At 44.9% G+C, this 27,402-nt stretch overlaps 1 protein-coding gene across 2 annotated transcripts; it reads left to right on the top strand.

The window, feature by feature from the left end:
* Positions 1 to 27,402, top strand: HAO2 (hydroxyacid oxidase 2). Of its 2 annotated transcripts, none has more exons than XM_058716042.1 (8): positions 1 to 128; positions 9,509 to 9,647; positions 11,361 to 11,512; positions 13,414 to 13,697; positions 15,600 to 15,809; positions 20,199 to 20,357; positions 20,724 to 20,793; positions 26,221 to 27,402. In XM_058716042.1, the coding sequence occupies exons 2-8, from the start codon at positions 9,517 to 9,519 to the stop codon at positions 26,274 to 26,276; spliced, it is 1,062 nt and encodes a 353-aa protein (XP_058572025.1). In that variant the 5' UTR covers positions 1 to 128; positions 9,509 to 9,516; the 3' UTR covers positions 26,277 to 27,402. The 2 variants fall into 2 exon arrangements, with proteins under 2 accessions (XP_058572025.1, XP_058572023.1); XM_058716040.1 differs by having other exon boundaries at positions 11,337 to 11,512.

Below are 27,402 nucleotides of genomic sequence, written 5' to 3'. Positions count from 1 at the left end.
CCTCTTCTGAACTCATAGAGTTATAGGTAGTGACCTACTGCTCCCTACCACATCCAGCAGCAAGCCAGGCTCCCATCAGCTTCCTCTGGACACCACTTTTCCCAAGGACTGGAAGACGCTAATCTCAGGTTTGTTACTGGGTGTCTTCTGTGTGCTTGCAACAGGAGAAGGAGACGAAGTCGCAGGAGATCTAGGAGAGAGGTCAGAGACTATGTGAGCATCATAGGTGCTGACTGTGAGTTTCCAAGGTGAATGATCCAGCAAAAAGGGGCTGTGTAGAGACAGGTAGGTAGGGGGACTCCAGGCAACTATCAAAGGAAGGCTTTGCTTCAAAGACACTACAGAGAAGGATATGTTTAGCAAAGTTAAGTCTTAACTCAGTGGAATATTTATGGGTGTCCTTAAGAGGGAAAAGTCTCAGCCTTTGGGCATGTCCTTTATAACTTGACCATTGCTTCCTGACCACCAGCAGAGGAAACCAGTGACATGGCTATCACTTCTAAAAGGCAAAGAAGTTAACTTCTCAAACAACTGGACCAGGGTAGTTTCTTTGAAAAATAAGCTTGCATGGAACTAGATACCAATTCCCTCCAATGCAGAGCCTTCTGGGAGTGTGATTGGGTCAGACGGAATCTATAGACCAATCTGGAGGGAACTGCCCAAGAACAGTGATTAAGTCAGCATGGTATTGGTAGAAAGATGGACCAATGGATCAGTGGAACAAACTAGAGAGTCTAGAAATAGAATCAGAGGAGAAATAGCTTTTTGTGATCTTCTACATCCAAACAGGAAGCAAAACTCCCAAAACTTGACTCTTAATCACTAGGTTACTCTGCATTTTATAAGATCCTTTTAGTCATACAAGGTCTCTATTAAGATAGTCATATCCTCATTTTATGGATAGCCAAGAATTGGAGCTTGTCTAAACTAAATGGTAGTAGAACATCATCTGTGAGACGTTGAGAAACATTATTGAGAAAAAAATAGGAATATTCCTAAATCCCCGGATAGTACCCTTCCCCCAGAAAAGGACTCCTGCTAAACTCTATGCCCTAGCAACTAACCGAGAATCAGCTATTGAAGTCTGTCTTCTTCAACTGTAAGCTTCTTGACAGCAGAGATTGACATCATGTAAGTTTTTCAATCTCTATTGTTCAGCACAACACCTGGATATATTAGTTAGGCTTGTTGTGCTGTCATAGAGAATAAACCCTGAAATCTTAGTGGGTTAGCACATAAATATTTATGTCTTGCTCATATAAAATCAACTGATCTACTCCTGTCCAAATGGTGCTTCAGAGACCCAAGCTGCCTTTATTTTATAGCTATGTCTTCTGGGGAACAGGGCCTCCACATTGCTGTAGCAGAAGAAGAGAAAGATGAAGGGGCATGCATCGGTTCTTAAATTCCTGGCCCAAGATTTGACACATGTCACTTCCGCCCCAACCCACTGGCCAGAATTAGTCATATAGCCCTGTCTATCTTTTAGCAACTGGGAAGGAAATGTCAGAGAACATATGATGAGTAGTAAACATCTCTGCCTTCCTGGCTGACAGTGTGTACTCAGTGAATCTTGTTGGATGAACTGATAAGTAAACATGACACAGGGTTTCAATGATGCTGTCACAGAACTGAAGCAACTTTCACCTCCAGAGCCTCAGACGAGAATGCCCATGTCGTCAACATGGAGAGTAATGCACTTGGATCTACCATTTATTGATGACTACTCTACATAAGGCACTTGTGACGGCACAAGAACTTGACACGGACTGTGGTGTTTAGTCCTCATATGGGCCCTATGGGATAGGCCTTAATATTCTTCTTTCACAAATAACTTTGTCATGGAACCACGGTGAGCAAGTAGCAGAGCTGAGGCTTGAGCCCCCGTGGGCCAAGTTTCAAAGCTTATGAGAGTCTATCTTCTCGACTCCATGGACTCCTTCCGCTATGAATGCCTTTCAGAACATCATGAGCAACTGAAAGCAATGGCCTTCAGAAATCCAGTCCAGAGTCATTGCCCTAGTGAGAGTGCTAGGAGGAAGGCAAAGAGAGACAGGGCCATTCCATAGCTGGTTTTCCCCATTTCCAATGGCCTTGTCCTTTCTCATCTCTCTCCTGCTACCTCCTCCCAGGGACTACCACCATCAGACAGAAATGTGCCTCCACACCTCAAGTCCATGGTGAAAACAGTAGAGGTCAAAGCTCATTGTAATCATTTGTGTAGTTTCTGAGATCTGTCTGTTTTGCACCCTCCATCCTGTTTGAGCAAATGAAGAGGTGAGAGCAGTGATCTCCATCCGGGACACGTTTGCCGATAGCCTAGATTGTGTGGGAACTGTGGCCAAGCCCACTTTATGCAGCTCTCCCAACCCTGCAAGACAGAGACCTGAATGTCTCCTAAGGCACCACTAACACTCTACAGCAGCTCCACTATAGCCACGGCAAGTCAAAAGGATTCCTGGTCAGACTTTGTTCTTTTCATTGTGTGAGCATAGGTAATTCACCTGGATCCTCTGGGTTTTAATTTTTTCATCTATAAAATGGGATTGTTGTACATCTACTCTCTGATCATGATCTCACTGGGTTATTGTGAGCATCCAATAGAATAGTATATGTAAGAGTGCGTTTAGATTGCTAAGACTGCTTAACTGCTTAACTCGTTATTGTTTATGACCAGCTAAATAATGAAATTTTCTTTTCTTTTCTTTTCTTTTCTTTTGGAATTTTCTTACTTGAATTGCATCTTGTTGAGGGGAGGGAGCAAAGCTACATATGCCCATGGCATTTAAATGCCAACTCTCTCACTCTATAAACCACACTTGGCTGTACACATTTGCTTCTCTTCATGATGTTTAAGCTCCAGGCTATGGAAGTCAGAACATTACCACATGAGTGATGTTGGGCAAAGTATTAACTAAGTAATCTCTCTGAGCTGATTGATGATGGTCTCTCATCAGTGAAATGGGAATAACAACATTTGTGTTTGGGAATTATCGTTAAGGGGTGAAATACTAACGCACATAAAACAATCTATATAGTGCATGACATGAAGCACGTGATAAACGGTTGCAATTTGATCAACATTTTATTATCAAGGAGCCATCATGCTGTCTCCAAGGGTCTTTGTGTAATCAAATGATCCCACTGCTTAACAGAATTAGAAAATCCCCAACCTTTCAAAACACCGTATGAGCACTTGGATCAATGTCTCCCCATGTGCTCTCAACAGTCTCCAACACCCCATAGAAAGCACACAACTTACAACATGGCTGTGCTCCAAAACTCTACTTGAAGTCATTTGTTTGGGACTCAACACATATTTTCCCACAGAAAGAATGCTATTAAAATAGTGGTTGGATTCCCAGGTCACTGGAAATACCCACTTGATTTGCAAAGTAGCAGAAAATGGGCATATTTGCAATGCAAATGAGTATAAAGCAATGCTGTTGCATTGCTAGTCATTGGCCGAAACCGAAAACTAAGAATATTATGTAATAGATAGTTTCTTTTATTTTTCATAAATGATGGCAATAAGGAAAGCAGGCTTACTTAGAGAAAGAAGAGGGTGTTTTCAAAGGTTATGAAGGCTCTTTATTTGGTCTAATGTGACTTCAAAAATTTTAAACTTTTTAAAAATTTTTTTAAATGTTTATTTTTTGAAAGAGAAAGAGACAGAGATTGAGTGAGGGAGGGGCAGAGAGAGAGGGAGACACAGAATCCAAAGTAGGCTCCGGGCTCTGAGCTGTCAGCACAGAGCCTGACGTGGGGCTTGAACTCACGAACTGCGAGATCATGACCTAAGCCAAAGTTCGATGCTTAACTGACTAAGCCATCCAGGTGCCCCAAACTCTTTTGTTCATGATCCAAGGGACTATGTAGCACTAATCTTATCGACCATGATGGAGTTATTTTTGGTTTGCAAACAGAAAAGGCAAGGAAATGGGAAAGATCAGGGAAAGGGAAGAAGTGAGAAAGATTCCCTGGGGGAAAAAAAATCAGCCAGTGGTTTGGATACACTGAGCAAGGAAGAAGAGGTATACATATGGAGTAAGATAGATATTACTAAGTAGCTATGATAGCTATTTAGAAGAACAGCTTCTAAAAAGAGAGGCGTCAAGGCTGAGAGGCAAGAGGGAAGGAAGGCTGTGAGTACCCAGCTACTTGGTGTTAGGAAACAAGCCTAATGATGGGCTCATTCCATCCTGTACTTCACTGCTATGAAGTACATGGTGAACTAGAATGTTAACAGCCACATCTAAACCAGGTCTTTGCATGTAAGGGCCAGGGAAGCACAGGATGTGAAAACCCCAAGGACCTCAGCCCAACCTTTAATTTCTGGTGCCTTCAAAGCTGGTAGAGATTAAACGGGAACATATGAAAACCTACAGCTTTCAAATGAGGAACTGAGGCCCAGGGAGAGGAAGTAACTTGCTGGCAATCATATCACTGGTAAGTGTCAGTAACCTCCCCAAAGCAGGCCGCCTCTCAGTCTGCTGCAGCCACTAGTTCCCTGACCTGGCCACTAGTCCGATTTGTGCTACACCTCGAACTTCAGCTCTTTCGGGCCGCTGTGGGCTAACCAAGCCGGGGCAGAAGGAGTACAGGAGGAACTGGAACGATCCAGGGTAGATCAATCTCTGGAAGGCTTAGGTCTAGGCTGAGAAGCTAGTTCTCAAATAAGAAGCGAATTCCAGGTACCACTACCAGACTATCCGGAAGGGACTGCAAGGGCACTGAGCGCGGATAGGAGACCTAGGTTGTTTTTCAATTCTGCTCTGGTATGAGCTTGCTCACATTTCTTCCTCCCTCTGAAGTCCCTCTCCACTCTGATTGTCTTCTAATCCTCACCAGGCAGGATCTGTGGTCCTTGTGGCCTGGGGAGGTGGGCCAGTGAGTCGCTAATGTCACAATAGCTCAGACCCCTTCCAGGTCATGGTGGCCATTTTTTGTTTTGCTCTGTTCCGTTTTTTGCAATAATCATCTCTCCTCTTCAGCCCACCACCCCACAACCACTCCTATTAGCTTGTTTTCCTTTTCAGTGATTAAACTTCTCCTGGCCTGTAGTCATACTCCACCATGGGAAGTAGGATGTTTGGGCCACCGTGGCCTGGAAGGGGTCCTGCGTCCTCACTCATACTGTGTGAGGGCTCAGGAGAAAGGCCAGAACTGATCCCAGGCTGACAGAAACAACTAGGCTGGCCCCGTGTCCCCTCACTCCTACGCAGATGTAAGTCTTGGTTCCTTAGGCCACTCCAGGGTTAGGGACACTCTGATATCCGACCAGATATTTCTAGAATTCCAACTCCTATACCCTGACCTTTCTGCCCCATTTGGAGGACTCCCTGGGGACTCATGTGCCTCAGTTACTGGCATTGTCCTCACTGTGGCCCCAGCCCTGCGCTCCCCTCCCAGGGCTGCCGTTGCTATGGTGATGGCTGTAGGCTTTGCAGCCACTCTCCTTGAGGCTGTCACTTCATATACAGTGATTAAAGCACTTTCAGCCAACCTTGACTGGTATAATCTCTCAGGCAAGGTCCCCAAAGTGTAGCCTTGATGCTATCTCTACCATTCCAATGAAAAACTTGGCTTAAGTTCTGGCTTGGGGACCAAGCCAGAGGGTCTTGAAGGACACCACCTTTCAGCATCAAGCACTTGCACCTGGAGCTGGGCCCTCAGAGGCAGACTTGGCTTCCCTTATATCTCAATGACCTGCCTTGTGAGTTCCGCCCTGAGATCTCTTAAAGAACACCTAGGGGTTTCTCACACAAATAGAAGCTCCGATATCCCAGATTCCTCAAGTGACATCAACATGTATTATGAATCATTTAAAATCTTCAAAGAAAGACAACTTGTTTATCTAGCCTAATTGCATTAGATCAAATGGCAAATTATCTGCCTTGAAACGCCTACTGGTTATAGTCTATGTCATTCTTTCTTCCCCCATCAGGGAAAGCTGTTTGAACTTCGAGTCATTAGCAACGCGTACCACTGAATGTCCTTGCTTTTATATTTGCGCTTTCTTATCACTCATATGCTAGTTGTACTTCACCATTTTCTACCAAGAGACAAAAAGCCTGAAGAAATTACATGAACTACAAGGAGCTAAGGTTCTTGGTCAGTGCACCAAAGACTTTTACCCTCTTTATGCTTCCTCTGCTTTCTCTTCCTCTTGGGCAGTTGGGATAGAGGAGAAAAGAAGAAAAGATAATGCAGCAGAGATCAAATAAATGGGAATACAAGAAAACCATTAGATAACCTGGATCCTCGCTTGAATTCCTGGTGGCTTTAAGTCTGGTATTGATCAAACGGAGATACATAAAAACATGGAGTGCTAAGTCTTTCTTCCAAATTTGGGGAAAGCTTTGAACAATGAAGTTGTCCTTCTGTTCAACTACAGGCCTTATATTGGACCTCTAATAAAAATAATGGGCTCAGTACTTTACTAAGCTGTAAAAAATTTCACCCTACAAAATTATTGTAAATTCAATAAAACAAGTAATTTATGTGAACCAACTATTTTGCCCGGCACCATGAAAGCAAAAAAGGAGAATGTCTATCCTTAGGGGCTACTGGAAGGCACGACTCCGACCCTTCCCTTGTCATAATTTACTGCCTAATCTTTCAGAATTTATTCCATATCCAAGGCCTCATTCTCTTCAAATGCAAAATGAAGACACTAATACCTTCTCGGTCTACTTCACAGGGAAGTAGAAAGAAAATAGTAGAAAAAGAAACAGCAAACAGAAATGTGATAACAAAGTGTTTGGTATCTATAAAGATGCTGCCTTATTTCTTTCTTTCCAAGCAGCTTCCAGATGCTTTCATCCCCACTATTCCAGGCAAGTAATTCTGAGTGAGTCTAAGCCATTTCTCTTGGATTAGACTCAAGTGTTGTTGGGGTTTTATGCTAGAAAGCTGCAGAAGAGCATTTCTGTGAGTGTGTAATATATAGAATATGGAGAATTTGTTGAGACATCAGGAGTAGAAACCTGGTGGAGAATTCTCATCCAACAAGGCAGAGAAAGGACAGACAGGGGAATGTTAAATTCAAGTAATGAACATTCATGAACAGCAACTCACTGTCACATACTATCCTAATGCCTGGGGATTCAAAGCATGTTGGTGGGGGGAGGGGGTCCCAATCCAGTGATTCGCTAGGAAGACTCATAGGACATAACATGTAGTTGAAGCTATGATTAATTACAGAGAAGGAATGAGAAGCAAAATTAGCAAAGGGAAAAGGCTCATGGGGCAAAATCTAGAGGGAAACAGGTGTAAGCTTGCAAGAGTCTGCTCTCAGTGGCATTACACAGGATGCACTTAATTCCTCCAGCCGTGAGTTGTGACAACATGCGTGAAGCATTGACCACCAGGGAGGCTCATTTTAGAGACTCATTGCCCGAGGCTTTTTGTTGGGGGCTGGTCATATTGACATTCTCTGCCAAACTCATGCCAAAACTCTAAACTCTCAGAGAGAAAGCAGATGTTCAGCATAAACCATGTTGTTTGTACAGTTTAGACACAGTGAGCCATGCCATTCTTATCAGGGAGTACTGGGAACCTTCTTGAAATCCAAGTTCCCAGACTCTAACCAAGGTCTAACTTTGCAAGCAGGCTTTTCGAGGGATAGCATTCTGGAGCCTGTTATGTTAACTCTTTTGTGCACAGAGAGGTTTAAATCAGTGATCACAATACAGATGGATAAATACAATGATTAATTCATTTGGCCAAAGTCACTGAGACTTTGAAGGGTCGGACAGGGATGAGGTAAATTAGATGTGGTTCCTGTGCTTTGTCAAACTCAACTCAGCACCTCAACAACACCCTGCCCACCCACTGACAAAGTGTATTGCTTATAAAAAGCTCTATGGCTGTGCTCCAAATTCCTGCTGCTATCCTCCCCATCCAGAACCCACTGCACATCCCAGGGGCTTTGTTTCTGCCTGCCATAACTTCTTTCTGCTTAGCCCCTTGGGTAGATGTTTGGGGCTACTTCTCTGTTTGACTTGACTAGATTCTGGTGTGGCCCTGGATGCCTTCCAGCCAGTTCTGTCCTATCCCTGCCCCCACCAAGATCTCCAACACTCCATATTTCATCGGGCCTCCTTGGCCCCTTGTCCACTAGAGGAACCACTCCATTCATGTTTGAAGCCCTAGCTCCTGGGGGCAATCCCTATCCCTCAGTCAATGATTTAAAAGTCATTCCATTTCTACTCACAGACTTTTTTGGTTAATTTTTACCCCACTGCCAGCTGCCAAGGAGATGCCCAGGACTATGAAGTACAGATTTCTCAGCCTTTCCTACTGGAATCCTCTTATGAAGGAGCCCCACATGCTGTCTCTGACCGCAACCAGGGCCTTTAGCATCTCTGCAGCTGGACTTACCCCTGCCCTTGCCCCTACTAGAGGGATTTATCCTCAAACTCTACCTTCTTTCCTCTTTTAGGGGAGTGAGGGGTTTATCAGAAGCACCGGGTTCCAGGTCTGCTGCAGATTGGGGGTCACATAGGTTGAGTGCAGGTCACATAGTTGTTTTCTTGGTCTCAAAGCAAACATGTTCGGTGACCCAGCCAAGGAGTCAAAAACAGTCAGCTTTGGGGCGCCTGGGTGGCGCAGTCGGTTAAGCGTCCGACTTCAGCCAGGTCACGATCTCGCGGTCTGTGAGTTCGAGCCCCGCGTCAGGCTCTGGGCTGATGGCTCGGAGCCTGGAGCCTGTTTCCGATTCTGTGTCTCCCTCTCTCTCTGCCCCTCCCCCGTTCATGCTCTGTCTCTCTCTGTCCCAAAAATAAATAAAAAACGTTGAAAAAAAAAAATTAAAAAAAAAAAAAAACAGTCAGCTTTGTCCCTGATGTCAAGCAGAGCCCCAAGCAATTAGTTCACCCAGAGATGCCTGGGAACTCCCAGGTGATAGTTATCAGTTCAGCCCCAATTTCCCCAGCCTGATGGATCTCCTCCCCCAAAGGCACAGAGGTAGGAAAGAGCCCTTGGGCAAGTTCAGGAAATGCTCATAGTGACTCAAATGACAAGGAAAAGCCACATAGAGATGAAGTTGGTGAGACAGTTAGAAGCTTGTCCAAGAAAGCTGTGAACGCCATCATAGGGGCACTTGATCAGACTCGTGTTTCAGAAAGATCCCAGAAGCTGGAGGGAGACAAGATAGACAGTGAATCTGGAGGCTAGGAGACAAAGATAAGAAGCTTTTGTAATAATCTTACAAGAAATGGCAAGGCCTCAACTGGACCTGAGGTGGCGGATGTAGAGACGAGGGGACAGACGTGAGGGATATTTAGAAAGCCAGACAATCAGCAGCTGGGAATGGGGGTGGTAGAATGGAAGCAGTGGGGTCGGCATCTTTGGCAGTTACCCTCATTGAAAGAAGGAATCCAAGGGAGTTAATGTTGAATCCAAATAGCACCAGGCCATACAGAGCCCCCCCACATTCACCCTGTCCTCTATTTCTGACATATTCTGACCGGGTCTTTGTTTGGTTTTGGATTTTCTTCTGAAGGTCCAGAAATGCCTTTGGCATGTTTGACAGACTTTCAGGCTTTTGCCCGGGAGCGTCTGCCCAAGTCAACTTGGGATTTTATTGAAGGCGGAGCAGATGACAGCTTCACGCGGGATGACAACATCGCAGCCTTTAAAAGGTCTGGTCTTCTGTATCCTTTCTATTGTTAAGTTCATGTGTACCAGTTGAGAGGTCCTTGGAACATAGCAGCCCTGCTTTTTGCCTGCAGAGGACACAAAGTACTCAAGATATATTCATTTTGGGCTTTGCCAGAGGCTAATTTTTTTTTTTTTTTTTTTTTTTTGTGGGGAGTGGGCAGGTGGTTGGGAAGAGAATGGATGGAGAAAAAACTTATCTTAGTGGCTCTGCAGAACTAGCGTGAGTCACCCTCCCTCTATCCCAGTAACTCTGCCACCTGACAAGATAGGACAAGAGTCCAGGGTCCCCAGTTACCTGGGCCTGGAGGAGAAGCTGGCTGGGTAAGCCTAAATCTCCTGAGTTCCTAAACTTCTGGCTGGAAGGAGAGACCGTACATCGAAAAATATGTCCATGGGACATATGGAGACCCAAAGAGTCTTAGGGGTGGAAGGAGGTTGATTTCAAGGGAAAAGAACTGGGCTGGAACAGCAGCAGGCAGAACACGGGGCAGCAATGAGCCCACAGGCCACCTTGGGCCCACCACCTAATTTTGGATGGTCCACAAGCTAAGAATTTTTGTTTCCCATCTTTAAATGGTTGAAAAAAATCGAAAGAAGAATGATAATTTGTGACATGTAAAAATTATATGAAATTCAAATTTCGGGGTTTATAAAGTTTTATTAGCACCAACCATTTAAATTACATTTGTCATCGACGTATTGGCTACAGCTGCTTTTGCATCACAACAGCAGAGCTGAATAACTGTGACAGATGCATGGTCCACAAAACCCAAAATACTTACTATCTGGCCCTTTACAGAAAAAGTTTGCTGACCCCTGTAGTAGAGAGGTAAGGAGGAAACTGAAAAATGGGATACAAGGTGAACACGATGTTCTGTATTTTCATACTTGTTTAGTACTACCTTTAGGCCCCTTCCTTGCTTTATCTCATTTTGCTTCTGTGAGACAATGATGAAATTTGGATTACTACTTCATTTCATGAAGTAACACAAGTTTGTACAACCAGTATTTCTAGCAAACCTTTCTACATTTGTGTATGATATTTTGTGAAAAACAAGCATTTTTGGACCCTGAGGCTAAGTATCTATTGGACTTAAAAGTGTGTTTTATATATTTATGATTTATGAATTTCCCGCCTTCTTCTAAAGAAGTAGTCAAGTCAAATCTTCAAATGAATTAGCCTCTAGCAAAAAACAAAAACAAACAAAACAAAACAAAACCTCCGCCATGATCATGCTCTGGGATTTGTCCTCCTTCGGTGACCTTTTCTTACTTTATAGAGGCTTGTTTGTAACCCATGAGGGAAGATCCTCGAACTCCTTCCTGCTTATTCTTTTCCTTTCTAATTCTTGCTAGGTATGGTAAATCAACCAAAGCATCCAAGTGCTGAGAGTCTGCTCAGACAGACAAAACTCAAAGGCACAGACCTGTGCCAGAGCAAGGTCAGAGGCAATATGAACCATAGGTGCACTGGGGGTTTAGAGAAAGTGGGGTTAAGGTGGGCCAGGGTGTTGGGAAAGGCTTTCTGAAGGAAAGTTGGTCTATGTGGCCTAATGAGCCCACTGACCCCCCCACCCCCAGAGGTTTCTTGGGTCCCAGTCTGGTGTATTCCTGCATGGGAATCTGGAGGCCCGGCACCAGGCAGCACCTGCACATAACACCACCAACAGAAAACTCTTTGTTGCTAAGCACAGAATCCGCCTCCGTCCCCGGTACCTGAAAAATGTGGTAAACGTGGACACCCGGACCACAATCCAAGGGGAGGAAATCACTGCCCCCATTTGCATCTCACCCACGGGTTTCCACTGCCTCGTCTGGCCGGATGGAGAAATGAGCACAGCCAGAGGTATGAACCAACCACACCTTGAGTCTCCCTTCCCTGGGGGCCCCGAAGCACGCAAGTGTCCTTCAGAGCAGTAGCAGGATTTCTCTTAGAAGGAGTTCAGGGACAGCAATCTGGCCACAATTAAGGAGTGTGTGGGAAAAAGGATGCTTAACGCTATGTTTGTATAACATTTCACCTAAGAGTGAGAAAACATCCATTTCCATAATAATGGGTGGTTAGAGAGGGGGCTAAGGATAAATGGATGTGGAAATCGAGCAAGCCATCCTTCAAAGGAGGGGTCCAGGCCACCGTAGTCTGTGGGGAAAGGGGTTCTCAGTGTGACTTCAAAGACAGGGCTCTCTCTGACCTCTCGTGGGTCAGGGCTGGAGGTGAATGGTCTCTGGATTTAGGATGAGGAGGGATTCATGGCATGATGTCCTAACAAAGGCCCTGACAGGTGTTCCTGCCCCAATGTTGTGCTTCCCTTCTCATTGACTGATTTCATCATCTTAGATGACAAAAAGGCTTTTATTGGGTGTGTCTTCTTAGGAGCCCCTTATTCTCTTCTCTCATCCCTCCCTGCCAAAGAGAGAGAGAAAGAGAGAGAAGAGAAGGAAGAAGGGAGGTGAGAGGCTAAAAATAGTATTATGACTCCCTTTATAATCTTTACTATAGGCCAAATCTAGGAAATAATTTATTTGCAGGTTGCCCAGGGCCTCTCTGGGATCTTTTCCTTTGACTCTGTGATAGAGGAAGTAATGAATCCAAGGATTCTAGAGTCGCAAATGACATCTGTCTGGTTAGGAACCCAGTCTGGCCAGGCTGAAATACGAATGTCCCACAGGACAATGACTACTTTCCCAAATGTTCATGCTTGAACGTGTGGTGTTGTTTTTAGAGTGGGGCAAAAGAATGGGGTATCTCCTGTTGACATTAAGGATTGAAAATATTAAACCTTTTTTATAAAGTTATTTATTTATTTATTTACTCACTCATCTATTTTGAGGGGAAGAGAGGGACAGAGTGAAGGAAAGAGAATCCCAAGCAGGCTTCGAGTCGTTAGCACAAAGTCCAATGTGGGGCTCAAACTCACCAACCGTGAGATCGTGACCTGAGCTGAAATCAAGAGTTGGCCGCTGAACCGACTTGAGCCACCCAGGTGCCCCAAAATATTAAATCTTGATTAGGCCAGATTCTCTGCCCATGGGCTGCTGAATGGTAGTGACATTAACCTGCTGGAGAATCCTACTGAAAACAATGATTAAAGTAGGAAATGAGAAATATGTCGCAGTGTCAACATCACTGTCACCACAACCCTCGCCAACCTCGTTATCACTAACATGTACAGCACATCACTTAGTAATTTTAAAAATGCTTCCATATCTAGTATCTTGTTTAATATCCCAACAACTCTGTAGGAGAGGTAGTAGTAGCCCCCCCTCCCCCATTTTACAGACGAAGAAAATGAGACCCAAGGCCACACAACTAAGAAGGGGAGGAGTTGGCATTTTTCTAACTCAGATAGCATGCTTTTCCCAGGACAAAGCTCAGCCTTCTCCACTGGAATTACATTTCCTCACCCTTGGTTCCCTTCTGTTTCCTTAACAAGTTCACAAGCAGCCCATTCTCCCATCTGAAAGCTGTAGCAGGTCCAACATGGTTCTGGGGACTAAGTGACACCTCCAGCTGGAAATAACCATGGACAACAGGGTTTGGAAGACGGGTTATACAGCAGGGGACCCAGACAGGATTGGGCCTCCCAGCTTGATCTAAGGCCCCCTCTCCCTCCTGCCCTAGCGGGAAGCAGAATGAAGTCAAGCTTTACCTTCACTGTCAGGGCAAGCTGGTCAGAGCTTCTGAGGGCTTCTGAGCCCCTTCCAGAATCCTGCCCTCCCACCTGAGCTGTACTGTTTGCTTTGCAGCGGCCCAAGCAGCCGGGGTCTGCTACATCACCAGCACATTTGCCACCTGTGCCCTGGAGGACATTGCTGCTACTGCCCCCAGGGGCCTCCGGTGGTTCCAACTCTACGTGCATCCAGACCGGCAGCTCAGCAAACAGCTGGTCCAGAGGGTGGAATCCCTGGGTTTCAGAGCTCTGGTCATCACTGTGGATGTGCCCAAACTGGGCAACAGGCGACATGACATCCGAAACCAACTGGACTTAAAGCTGAACTTACTGCTCAAAGACCTTCACTCACCTAAGGAGGTAGGAAAGATACCAGATCCGACGGGCAGGCATTACAGGAGGCAGATTTCCTCTTCTCCTTCCTCCCTTCTCTCTTTCCACGAAAGTTCATGGAATGCCTGCTCTTGCCAGACGCTGCAGATGCCACGTTTCCTGCTGTCCAAGGCTTCCAGGAGAATAGAACGTAACACACAATGTCCTCACTGCTGGCGCTATCCACTTGTCACCAGAAAGAAGTGTTCAGGCCAGGGCTGGGCGCTAAGAAATAGGAAAGCATCGGAAAGGATTTCTTCATGGCATAGGAGAGTAAATTAAATAAGTTCTTCCTACATTTTCTACTTTATGGGACCCTTAGAAAATGACAATTTGGGGGACGCCTGGGTGGCTCAGTTGAGTGTCTGATTTTGGCTCAGGTCATGATCTCAGGGTCCATGAGTTGGAGCCCCGCATAGGACTCTGTGCCGACAGCTCAGAGCCTGGAGCCTGGGGCCTGCTTCGGATTCTGTCTCTCAATCTCTCTCTCTCTCTCTCTCTGTCCCTCTCCCTCTCACACTCCGTCTCTCTCTCTCTCTCTCTCAAAAATAAATAAACATTAACAATTAAAAAAAAGAAAATGATAATTTTGGATGACACATTTAAGTTAACTAACCCCCTGAAGAGGCTGCTCGTAGACAGGGTGACTGGCCCATGGAGTGTAGTCAGCCCAGGCCCCACCCTGCTGCCTTAAGAACTGAGGGTCAGAATCTCTCTACACCTGGAACTCATTCCTGGAGCTGCAAAAGCACACTTGTTTGGAATCTCTGAAATAGGTGACTGCAAAAGCCACTTCCCCATTAAAACCCTACAGTCAGGGGGACCTGGGTGGCTCAGTCAATTAAGCATCCGATTTTTGGTTTCAACTCAGATCGTGACCTCATGGTTCATGGGTTCAAGCCCCACATTTGGCTGTGTACTGACAGTGTGGAGCCTGCTTGGGATTCTCTCTCTCTCTCTCTCTCTCTCTCTTTCTCAAGAATAAATAAATAAACATTTTTTAAAAAATCCTAGTCAGATGCAACGGAGTGCCCCAGAGACAGAAAATCATGGGAACATTGGAATGCCTTGGCTGCATCAGCAATAATGATACCGGCCTTTTCAGCTAGTGAATGGCTGTGATACACAGCCAAGTGAGTTAACAGTTCTACTCATTCACCACAAGTTAGCCTTGGATTTTCTGGAATCCTTATATCAGATCCCAGAGACACATTGGGATTGATGGGTATGTTATTCACATGGTAAGCCAAGGTTAAATATGAGGTAGTATCTGACTTAGGATTATTGAAGTATTTCTTAGCGCTTATAACCTTGTGCCTATCTCAAACATAACATGCTACACAGGCCTAGACATGCCTTGGTTATCCACCTCATTACTATATTCTAAGTTCCTTTAAAGTAGGGATTATGTCTTATTTGCCTTTGTATCTGCAGATCCCGGCATAGTTATTGAGCAGGGACACAATTAAGGGTTAATGAATAAGCAGTTGAAATAGCAGTTCTTTTGCACAAAGTTTGTTAGGAAAAGGAGCCGGAAGTGTTGTTGATTCTGTGGCTCCTCTTTTAAGGCTCATGAAAGGTGGCTATCCGACTGTCTCATTTTGGAATGGATCAAATAATCTTAAAGGAGCTCAGGTCTAAGTTCTCTTTTCTTGGGGCGCTTGGGTGGCTCAGTCGGTTGAGCGTCCGACTTCGGCTCAGGTCATGATCTCATGGTCTGTGAGTTTGAGCCCCGCGTCAGGCTCTGTGCTGACAGCTCAGAGCCTGGAGCCTGCTTAGGATTCTGTGTCTCCCTCTTTCTGCCCCTCCCCCATGCTTGCTCGCTCTCTCTCCCTCTCTCTCTCAAAAAAAAAATTAAAAAAACCCAAAGCTCTCATTTCTTCCCCACAGAGAACGTCAATGCCTTATTTCCAGATGTCCCCCATTGACTCATCCATCTGCTGGAATGACCTCTCCTGGCTTCAGAGCATAACTCGATTGCCCATTATCCTTAAAGGGATCTTGACAAAAGAGGACGCAGAGTTAGCCGTGAAGCACAACATCCATGGCATCATTGTTTCCAACCATGGTGGAAGGCAGCTAGATGACGTTCTTGCTTCTGTAAGTAGGGTAACTTCAGAGGCGTGTGTGTGTGTGTGTGTGTGTGTGTGTGTGTGTGTGCATGCGTGCCCACAGGAAGGTACCCTGTGGAGTTTGGCCTACGCTCTCATCTCCCTTACTAGGTATCCGCATATACCTGTGAACTGCAAGGACTTTTCATCATTAACAGCCTACTGTGTACCAGGTTCTTTTTCCAAACTTCACATACGACATCTCTAAATCTCACAATGGTCCTACAAGAATAGGATCATTATCACTCTTTTACAGATGGGGATCCTGCAGCTTAGGGATGTTGAGTAACTTATCCAAGATCACACAGTTAATTAGTGGTTAACTGTCAATAGGAGAGACGTTCCAAAGGCGCTGAGGTTTCCTACCTTCTGGAAGAAGTGTTCAGTCAAAGACCGCCTGTGTGCATGGAGTATAAGGACATATTTTCTCATGTCACACATCCTGGGAAGGAACACTGCCTCACTTAAACTAATAAATAACCATCTTTCACAGTAAAACTAAAAAATGCCATACGAACCCTCTTCTAAAAATCTGTGACAGTCTGTAATTCCCCCCACCCCCACCTTTCTTTTGAATGTACGCCCATTACGGAGGAAAAGGAGGCAGGCAGAGAAAGAATCTTTAAATGGGAATGAATTGTTGATTTACTTTCATGGAAATATATCACTTATATTTTTCAAGAGATTCTTCTATTCCTACTTGATTTATTTTAAGAAAGGGAAGTGGGTTTTTTTTCTCTCTTTCAGGCCTTTTTATTATGTAAATAAAACATGTTCACTACAGCTAAATTATAAAATATACATATGCAAAAAGAAAAAGATAAAAATCACCCCTAATTTCATCACTCTCATTAGCAACAATATTTTGGTAATGGTTTTCATCTACTTCTTAAGGCAAAGATGACATCTTGGGTTTAAAAAGCTACATACGGTTTTGTAATTTTTCTCTTTTCACTTACTGATGTGTTAAGAGCATCACTTCAGTTCAATATATATGTTTCTCTCAGTTTTAATGGTATAGAGTAGGAATGGGCAATTTATACAACCAACAGCCTATGGTCGAACATCCGACGACTTCCAAGCTTTCACTATTTTAAACAATAGCATCAAACACTGTCCTTAAATTTTTAGCACTCTCTCAGTCTTGAAGATGAATTCCGGGAGATGTAGAAGGTTCATTAGCCAATCCGTACGTTTCAAGGCTTGTGAAGCTTGGAGGTTTCAGGTGCCAATCACTTGCCCCTTCTTCCTTTCCAAGGGAGAACCCTCCAGGTTCTCATTGAGAGAGAACAGACACAGAATGGCAAGCCCACATGGAGAGCAAGGGGCACCGTGTGCCGTGCCTCTCCGTAAGAGCTGATTGAAGAGAATAGTCGGGCCTCCTACTTCTCATCCCAAATCTTGACCTATGACCCTTGGAGAAAGTAGATCTGCAGAGCACATGCTAGCTCTCTCACCCAATTCCTGTAAGGATGCCCACAGGTTTCCTGCCACACACCCAGGAACTGGCAGAACAGGCTGCAAAAGATTATAGCAGGTCCTGGGCAGTCACAATGGTGTCTATAGATAGGAACAGAAAGCAAGAAAGAGCCCATCACCAGCAAGCAGCAAATAGAGTCGAACGTTCACCCTTGAAATAACTCTAATAAAACACGATGCAGTAGGCTCTCTCTCATGAATCATTTAAGCCACTCTTGCTTCCTTGGGGAGGACTGAGTAATACGTGGTACAAGAGGCTACACTTCTCACTGCGCCTTTCACTGCACTTCCTCAAGAGAGAATGCCTGTTCGTAAAGGCAGGAGCCAGAGAGAGAATTTCTCCTTCCCCATCATGCTGATCCACATGTCCTTCTCCCAAGACATCTGACTGAACAACCAAAACCAAGGTCATCGGGGGCCAGTGCCGAGATTAGTGTGAAGCTAGTGAAGTACCCACTTCTGGCTCAAAATTTGAGAGGGTGCCAGAAAAGCTTAGTAAGATAAATAATAGTTTAATGCACTATTTAAAAAATTTAAATTAATGCCCAATAATCCATGGTGAATAAAATATCAACATTTTTTTTAATGTTTATTTTTGACAGAGAGAGATAGAGACAGAGACAGAGAGTGAGCAGGGGAGGGGCAAGAGAGAGAGGGAGACACAGAATCTGAAGCAGGCTCCAGGCTCCGAGCTGTCAGCACAGAGCCCGACATGGGGCTCGAATCCATGCACCATGAGACCATGACCTGAGCCCAAGTCGGATGCTCAACTGACTGAGCCACCCAGGTGTCCCTAAAATATCAACATTTTAAATAAAGATAGGATCTGTCTTTGTATTTGCATAACCTACCTCCACTCATCTCACCGCTGGCCTGGCCCCAGATCCAGTAAATTTTATTTATAAAAACAAGCACACACGCGCACACACACACACACCCACTGCCCTTCAGCTCACAGGTCAAAGTTTGCCATTTGATTTTTTAAATATTGCATTCAAATGTTATTTATCTGAGTGTTTGGGCACACTTAAGTTTTGTGCCTGAGGCCAGTGCCTCACTGTGAGGGGTATGACTCTTTGAAGTTCCCATTTCTAGAAGGTTCCATATCTAACACTCCTTGTATTTCTTCCTGAGACCTGGGAAAAGGGTAAGCTAGCTGTAGCCAGAAGGCTGTAATGAATGTCCTATCATGACCTATTGAAAGTAACTCTAAAGCAATACTGTATCCGAGGCTCAAATTCACTCCTTTGTTCTCAAATTCTTTCAGCTCCATTGTCCAATACGGCTCATTGGAAGAGTTTGCACAGATACATTTATCTCTTTTTCACAACATCATAGGAATATTCCAAATAATACCACACTGGGGCTATAAAAATACCCCTTTGGACATGCATTCTTGCCAGTTAGCACATGTAAGTCTAAAATGTATTCAGTTCAGGGCACCTGGGTGGCTCAGTCAGTTAAGCGTCCAACTTTGGCTCAGGTCATGATCTCACAGTCCGTGAGTTCGAGCTCCACGTCGGGCTCTGTGCTGACAGCTCGGAGCCTGGAACCTGCTTCGGATTCTGTGTCTCCCTCTCTCTCTCTGCCCCTCCCCTGCTCATGCTCTGTCTCTCTCTGTCTCAAAAATAAATAAAAACATTAAATAAATTTTTTTAAAAATAAAATGTATTCAGTTCTTCTCCACTTGTAAACTAGAGTACAAAGTCCTTTCCTCCCTGATTTCATATTCTGTTCAGTCTAGGCCAAAGGATCGCATAGAGGTAGAATTCCCACTGATTCCTTTGGCAGCAGAAGTCCCCCGGGCGTCCACTTTCTCCTCCTCTCCAGTTGTCCCTTCAAGAGGCACAGAACAGGAGCCCAGAGGCAGTTCCAGAACGCTGTCCTCAAGGACCCTCCTCCCAGACTCTCCCATCACCCCTCCTCTTAGACGTAGAGGCGCTGAGGGGTGCAGCCCGGTCTGGGGCACCATGGGTCGGTGAAGCCCGGGACTGAGGAGGCAAGGTGGGAGACAAAGTCTGGGGAGAAGCCAGGCCAAGTGATAAGCTGCTTTAGTTTTGCCTTTCCGTACTTCTACAGTACTGCTGCTTTTCCATCCCCACCCCCCATGTCTCCGATAACCCACACGGGAGCCAGGAACAAGTTGTTCATGTGTGGTGTGCAGGGAACAAGGTATAGCCCAGTTACACAAGACAGCCTGGGGTCCGGACACTTGGGCCAAGGCTGGTCACATTCTCTTTGCCCACGACACCCGCTGCCTTAGTGATGGAGAACACTCCTGCCTGTGCCGCCCTAGAAACAGAGAAGGTAGAAGAAAATCAAAAGTCAAAATGTCCTTTAGAAACAAGAACAGGAAAGGGACGCCTGGGTGGCTCAGGCGTTTAAACGTCTGACTTCAACTCAGGTCATGATCTCACGGTTCATGGGTTTGAGTCTGAGCTCTGCTGTTGGTACAGAGCCTGCTTTGGATCTTCTGTCCCTCTCTCTCTCTGCCCCTCCTCTGCCTCACACATACTCTCTCTCTCAAAATAAATAAACATTAAAAAAAATATATTAAACTGAACGCCATAAATGGAAATGTCTCCTTTAGGATGTGAAGAGGAACCAAGAGTTTCTTCCAAGCTACAGACAGCTGAACGAGTCAGAGAGGAGCTGTGCTCTGTCAGGGCAGAAAATGGCAAGGAGAGCCTGTAGGAAGTCCCCGGGGCTTGGGGACACAGCTGCACTGCTCTGGGAGGGGAGGGGAAGCACAGCTGGGGCATGGGAAGGGAAGACACTGGTGGACCTCACCCACACTTGGACTTCCTGTTCCTAAGCCACGGTGAGGGGCCATCTCTGTCCCATGACCCCCAAGAGTGAAAATGGAACTCCCTCCAGCCCTGCATGTCTCTTTTTTCAGATTGACGCCTTGGCAGAAGTGGTGGCTGCTGTGAAAGGGAAAATGGAAGTGTACCTGGATGGTGGGATCCGAACTGGCAACGATGTGCTCAAGGCTCTGGCCCTTGGGGCTAAGTGTGTGTTTCTGGGGAGACCAATCCTGTGGGGTCTTGCCTACAAGGTGAGAGTGGCAAAGTGAGACCCAGCCAGAAGATACTGGGCTTCTTGTTTGTTTCCACACTTTACTGTGGTTTGCCCTCCAAGCTTAGCCGTTTCTCAAGGTGCCACAGATTTCTGAGGGCCCGTCCCCCCTTGCCTGGATCCCCACGCCTCCTCTGCCACAGGGTACACATTCTCAGGCGCTCTCACCCCATCTTTTCCTCTTTGCTGCCCCGTATTCCCAGCATTGTTCCAATTCCGCAGACATCCCTGTTCTGCAACCCCCCCAGCTGTGAGCACACCCAGACCTGATACTCAGCCCATGGTCAGAATGTTCCTTCACGCTTCTTTTTGTGTCCCCCACCCCCGCCCTCATTCTTGGGAGCAGGGTGAAGATGGTGTTAAGGAAGTTTTGAACATTATAAAAAACGAGTTCCACACTTCCATGGCCCTCACAGGTAAGTTTTTACAATTATTTTTGTTGTTGTTATTGTTGTTTACTTATTTATTTTCAGTTTACGCCCAAATTAGTTAGCATATAGTGCTACCATAATGATGTCAGGAGTAGATTCCAGTGATTCATCCCCTGTGTAAAACACCCAGTGCTCACCCCCACAAGTGTCCTCCCTAATGCCCCTTACCCATTTACCCCATCCTCCCACCCACATCCCCTCCAACAACCCTCAGTTTGTTCTCTGTATTTAAGAGTCTCTTCTGTTTTGTCCCCCTCCCTGTTTTTATGTTATTTTTGCTTCTCTTCCTTATGTTCATCTGTTTTGTATCTTAAACTTCACATATGAGTGAAGTCATATGATATTTGTCTTTCTCTGACTCACTTATTTCACTTAGCATAATACCCTCTAGCTTCATCCACGTTGTTGCAAACAGCAATCATTCTTTTTGATTGCCGAGTAATGCTCCATTGTGTGTGTGTGTGTGTGTGTGTGTGTGTGTATATATATATATATATATATATATACCACATCTTCTTTATCCGTTCATCCGTCGATGGACATTTGGGCTCTTTCCATACTTTGGCTATCGCTGATAGTGCTGCTATAAACATTGGGGTGCATGTGTCCCTTTGAAACAGCATACCCATATCCTTTGGGTAAATACCTTGTAGTGCAATTTCTGGGTCGTAGGGTAGTTCTATTTTTAGCTTTTTGAGGAACCTCCATACTGTTTTCCAGAGTGGCTGCACCAGTTTGCATTCCCACCAGCAGTGCAAAAGAGATCCTCTTTCTCCGCATCCTTGCCAACATCTGTTGTTGCCTGAGTTGTTAATGTTAGCCATGCTGACAGGTGTGAGGTGGTATCTCATTATGGTTTTGATTTGTATTTCTCTGATGGTGAGTGATGTTGACTCTGTTTTTATGTGTCTGTTAGCCATCTGGATGTCTTCTTTGAAGAAGCGTCTATTTGTGTCTTTTGCCCATTTCTTCACTGGATTATTTGTTTTTTGGGTGTTGAGTTGATAAGTTCTTTATAGATTTTGGATACCAACCCTTTATCTGATACGCCTTTTGCAAATATCTTCTCCCATTCCGTTGGTTGCCTTTTAGTTTGCTGATGGTTTCCTTCGCTGTGCAGAAGCTTTTTATTTTGATGAGGTCCCAATAGTTCATTTTTGCTTTTGTTTTTCTTGCCTCTGGAGACATGTTGAGTAAGAAGTTGCTGCGGCCAAGGTCAAAGAGGTTTTTGCTTTCTTTCTCCTCTAGGAGTTTGATGGCTTCCTGTCTTACGTTTTGGTCCTTCATTCATTGTGAGTTTATTTTTGTGTATGGTGTAAGAAAGTGGTCCAAGTTCATTTTTCCTCATGTCGCTGTCCGGTTTTCCCAGGACCACTTGCTGAAGAGACTGTCTTTATTCCATCAGATATTCTTTCCTACTTTGTCAAAGATCAGTTGGCCATAGGTTTGTGGGTCTATTTCTGAGTTCTCTAGTCTGTTCCGTGATCTAAGTGTCTGTTTTTGTGCCCAAACTTTTACAATTCTTTTCCTGATTTGGAGCGGAAGGCATGAGGGCTACGGAACAGGCACCTTCTGGCTTAGCTTTCCCTGGCCCGGTGGCCACCCAAAAGAGAGAGAAGGGAAGAGATGTTCCAAAGATGAAGCACAAACGCAGAACGTTATACCTTTGCTACAAAAGCAGATGCAATTTCAGGTTATGGGAAAGAGGGTCCCATTATACTCTGGCCTGTTCAGGTCACATCAGGCTTGTTGGATGTGTTTCTGTGAATCATCTTTTAAGTAATATTCATGGACTGTGAGGAGTTGAGAAATTATGTCCAGGAGGAGGCATGGAGGAACTGGGGAGATAGATACAACAGGAGGAGAGGAGGGAGGAGAGGGAGAAGTGTCATCCTGTGTGACCACAGCTGGACAAACGTGAACGTCTCGAAGCTACATGCGGGTGGATTTCACTCAAAAACGAAGTTATTGTAAAGCAGCGCTCATAGAAATGTACAAGTTTTTAGCAGAGCCTGGGATCCCAGTGACCTATAAAATAGTAGTTTTTAAACTAAGATGATGACTGCTGTCTTGAGAAAGATTTGGTTTGGAGTTTTTAGTTTATTTCTTTCTAGTTGGCACAAGATGGCAAGGTGGGTATTGCAGGTAGTTAGTGCTGGGGCACTAGAGGTGCTAAATGTCCTAAAATGCCTGGAACAGTCTCACAGAAGAGAACCACCTACCCAGTGCCAACGGCTAATGGCTCTGTCTTTGATTGTCTGTGTCTGCTAAGGAAACAATCAATCAAGAGCTCTGATGTGAAATCAAGACCATTTTCTTTCATTAACTTGTTACCATAAGTGTTACGGAGCATCTGTTGTGTGCCAGGCACAAGGCAAGGCATCCAGGTTCTTCTCAAGTCTGGTTTTGGTCTGATATTTAGACAAGTGTCTTGCCCTCGAGCAAGACAAGTTGTATTAGTAGTGCCCATTGGGGCTGCGGACTCAACCTTTTGGGCTTGAATGATACAAATTAGAAAACTTAGATCAGCATTAATGCCAGCACCAGCCTCCTTTCCGCTGAGCAGATTAATTCAAGAAAAAAAATTCAGCTTTGAACCGGAACCATACTATTCAAAGCCTATGAAGATAAGTCAGTAAATGACACGGGGTCACCAAGATCCCTCCTCATGGGCATGAGCCCATGAGGCACGAGTGTGAATAGATATCATATTGGTGTGTTTTGCCCCTGGGATGGAAGGGGGTGAAAGATGGGAAGACCCATGAGCTTCTACAGATTCCGGGAGGTTGAAATGACTTCCACTGCTCCCCCCAATTTTTTTTCAATCCTTGCCAATGATGCCTGATCTTCTTTTAACAGAAAGAAGCCTGTTGGGGGGGATTCACAATAACAAACCTCTTCTATTCTGCCCAAAGTTTACACTTCACAATCACTGGGCTGGTGGCTAGAAAATCTTCTGAAATGGAGTGGAGAGCACCCTTTTTTAAAGGGGGCAAAGAAAGACACCAAACTGTGAGCACGTTTATGGCAGACAGTTTATATTCCCCTCCTTCTAACTGTTCCGCAATGAGAATGTATGGTTTTAAGTGTAGATACAGAAAAATTAGTAATCGCAACCAAATGTGGCACAGGGAAGAAGGAAGAAGAGAAAGAATAAGAAACTGAGGCAGAAGGGCTTCCATTGGCATCCTCTGCATAAGAGTCCCTCCCCCAGAGAAGACCCCCAGACTAGTCCCCGGGGTGAAGGGATCTTGGGCAGGGATTTTGGTAGAACTCACTAAAATGCAAAATCACAGCGTGAACCCCCTTAGATTCTGTCACCCCCTAGCCCTTCCACACACAATGTGCGTTAAGACACCTGACACAAAACCGGCACTCAGGAGGGATCAGTTAATATGATTTCTCTCTCCCAATTCCCCTGGAGATGTGCGATATTTTCCCTTATGACCCTGTAACATACAGTCTCGGAAGGAGAACCCTATTTACTGATAGCAAAATAAGTTTAAGAGTCATGCTTTTTTGGGGTGCCTGGGTGGCTCAGTCAGCTAGGCGTCCAACTTCGGCTCAGGTCATGATCTGGCGTTTTGTGAGTTTGAGTCCCGCCTGGGGCTCTGTGCTGACAGCTCAGAGCCTGGAGCCTTTTTCAGATTCTGTGTCTCCCTCTCTCTCTCTGCCGCTCTCCCCCTTGCTCTCGCTCTCTCTCTCTCTCTCTCTCAAAAATAAATAACTATAAAAAAATTTTTTTAGGTCATGTTTTTCTCACCGTGAGACCAATTGCTGAAATTATCTTACAGAAAGGTTAGAACCAGGACCGGTCTTGGAAAATGTCCACATATAAATCACACCAACACGAGGCTGCACAGACCTCACTAAGGCCTCGTCCTTCACAAGGAGACGAGGCTGAATTAAAAAGTCTATGAACCTTCTTGAGGTTTATTGTTTGTCATTACCCACTCCAGGTTAAAGTAGCCAGAAACATTTTAGTGTAAATAGCCTCCTAATTTGCAGTAATGAAAAAGCAGGAAAAAGTTATAAATATGCATTCTCTCCCCACCTTTCATGGAGTCTCTGCCAAGTGCAGGGCGGTGCCCTTGGTACTGCATGAGACCCAGAACCCAATCTGAGGAGAGTCGAATAAGTACAGAAGCATTACCAAAGCTTGTGTGTCCAACTGTCTCAAAATGCAATCGCAGCATAACTCTGAGGCAACTATTGAGACATTTTTACATCGTTTGCATATGATTTTTATTACAATACGTACCGGCGATTCTGTTTTGGCATCTCTGTGCTCCTTGAGTAGGTCTGCCTGCTGTGGACACCCACTATCCTCTGCTCTGGGGAAACCCAAAGCTCTTAAGACCACTGTCCATCCTCAGGAGAGCCGCCTCTGGCACCGAGGTCCTGCTTCTGCCGTATGAGTTCAGTTTGTGGCTTATTTATGTATCCCATGCCTGACACTTCTGTCCACTACAATCAACCCAGGCGTGAAACCCAACTTTTTCCTATGTTTCCTTTTTTAGGGGGGAAAAAAGCCTTTCATGGGTGATATTTTGGTGAGTGATACATTATGCTAAAGCTGTGTTTTGAGAGGTGAGGGTACACACATCGCCCATGTGGAAACAACTTAAATTAATCATTGCACATCCCGGCCTTCAAGTCCTTCCGCCTCATCATCACCAGAGATTTCCCTTCTACTCAAGGCCACGACTCCCCGGTCTGTACCAACACGCTACCCTCTCTTCCTCCTCGCTCCTCGTGCTTCATGTCTGATGTCACTGTCTTCACTCACTCCCTGTGTCTAATCTCATCTACAGTTCTAATTTTGCATTTTAATGAAGCTCCTCCACTAAAGAAGTACGTTTCATCTTGCAGAGCTTTCCCTTGGAAAGCAACTGCTGTATGAAATAGTCATCCCATCTCTTATTTCTGACTCATACTTTTCCCTGACAGATACTTCCTATATCCATGAGCCTTATCAGCACTCAGATAAAGGTCAAGTGTATCTACGGCCCATATGAATTGATTTTTTAAATACTAAAATGGTGTTTACATATTTTTACTGTGGCATTTTGACATGGCTGTGTTGAAAGAGGACACGGGCACAGGCTCACAAAATAATTCTCAAGGCAATCAGAATAACATTATTCATTCAGTATCTTCATTTACCTTTTTTTTAAGTTTTTTCTTATTTTTAAGTTATTTCTTATTTTACAGAGGGAGAGAGAGCGTGAGCAGGGGAGAGAGCAAGAATCTTAAGCAGATTCCATGCTCAGCGTGGAGCCCCACACGGGGCTCAATCCCACAACCCTGGGATCACTATCTGAGTCGAAACCAAGAGTCGGATGCTCACCCGACTGAGCCACCCAGGTGCCCCATAGAGAAATAAGCTTTTTAACTGCTTTGTTCTTTTAGGTTGCCAGTCAGTTGCAGAGATCAATCAGGACATGATCCAGTTCTCCAGGCTGTAAAGGAAGAAGGCCAATGAGCAGACTGCTGAGGTTGCCCACAGAGAGAAGACAAACTCACAGCATGGTGTGCAATGCCTTCCTGCCTTGCCCCTATCCTACCCAGAGGCTCATCCCCTGCACCTTCAACCACTCCACCCCTTGTACTTCAGGCCCCAGACCCCTCCTCTTCCTCAAAGGTGACATGCTCTCCTTTACCTCACTGTTTGTTATATGCTCTTGCCTGAACTCCTCCTCTGAAAGAAAAAAACCTTAAAAACATGGGCCAATAATGACTGAAATGGCTAGCAGATTTCTTTTTTTTTGAGTATCCTATATAACTCCATGAACCAACTATGTAAATGGACACTCTGTACAGAAGAGCTATATATATAAACTGTTCTCCCACAAAAATCCTACTCCTGTGTGTAGTTAATAGGGAAATCATACAGGTAAAAACCTAGGCTTTGGAGCCACACAGGCCTGGATTTAGCAGTCAGGACTGGTACTGACCAGCTCTGCAATGGGAAAGTTTTTTCAATCTCTCTACCTAGCCAGTGAGGTCGAGAGAAAGAAATGAGATAACGTATGTCAACCTTACAGCGCAATGCTTAGCACCCAGTAGAAGTTTAGGAAATGGTAGCTTTTATTGTTTGGCAAATTTCTATTCATCTTTCAAAACCTTGCACAAATGTCACCTATCCTTACTATGGGCTACTTTCTAGGTATTTCTTCCTATTGTAGTTCGCACAATCTGCTATTACAACACCTATTATAATACGATATGTTTGTTTAGTTAGTTAGTTGCATGTCTTTTTCCACAAGTAGATTGTACATGGCTCCAGGCAAGAAGCTGTACACTTGATACTGGGTTTGGCATTTGGCAGAATCTTGATGAATACCTGTAAGATAGATGGATGGATGGATGGATATGTGGGAAGACAGATGGATGGGTGGACAGACTAAAGATAAATGGATGAAAGGAGAGATGAAAAAAATGAATAGATACCCTCGCAGGGTAACTCCCTACACCAGTAGTCAGCTAAAATAGCCTCCTAAAGCAGGGGCACCTCACTAAGATCTGACATTGTAGACTTCAAGAAAGTTAGGGATGGAAATCAAGGTTGTAAATAAATAGCCCCCAGACTCA

This window comes from Neofelis nebulosa, chromosome 2 (assembly GCF_028018385.1).
Source record: "Neofelis nebulosa isolate mNeoNeb1 chromosome 2, mNeoNeb1.pri, whole genome shotgun sequence".
Taxonomy (NCBI): domain Eukaryota; kingdom Metazoa; phylum Chordata; class Mammalia; order Carnivora; family Felidae; genus Neofelis; species Neofelis nebulosa.
Note: the sequence above shows the minus strand (reverse complement) of the source record. Positions and strands in the feature narration are given on the sequence as shown.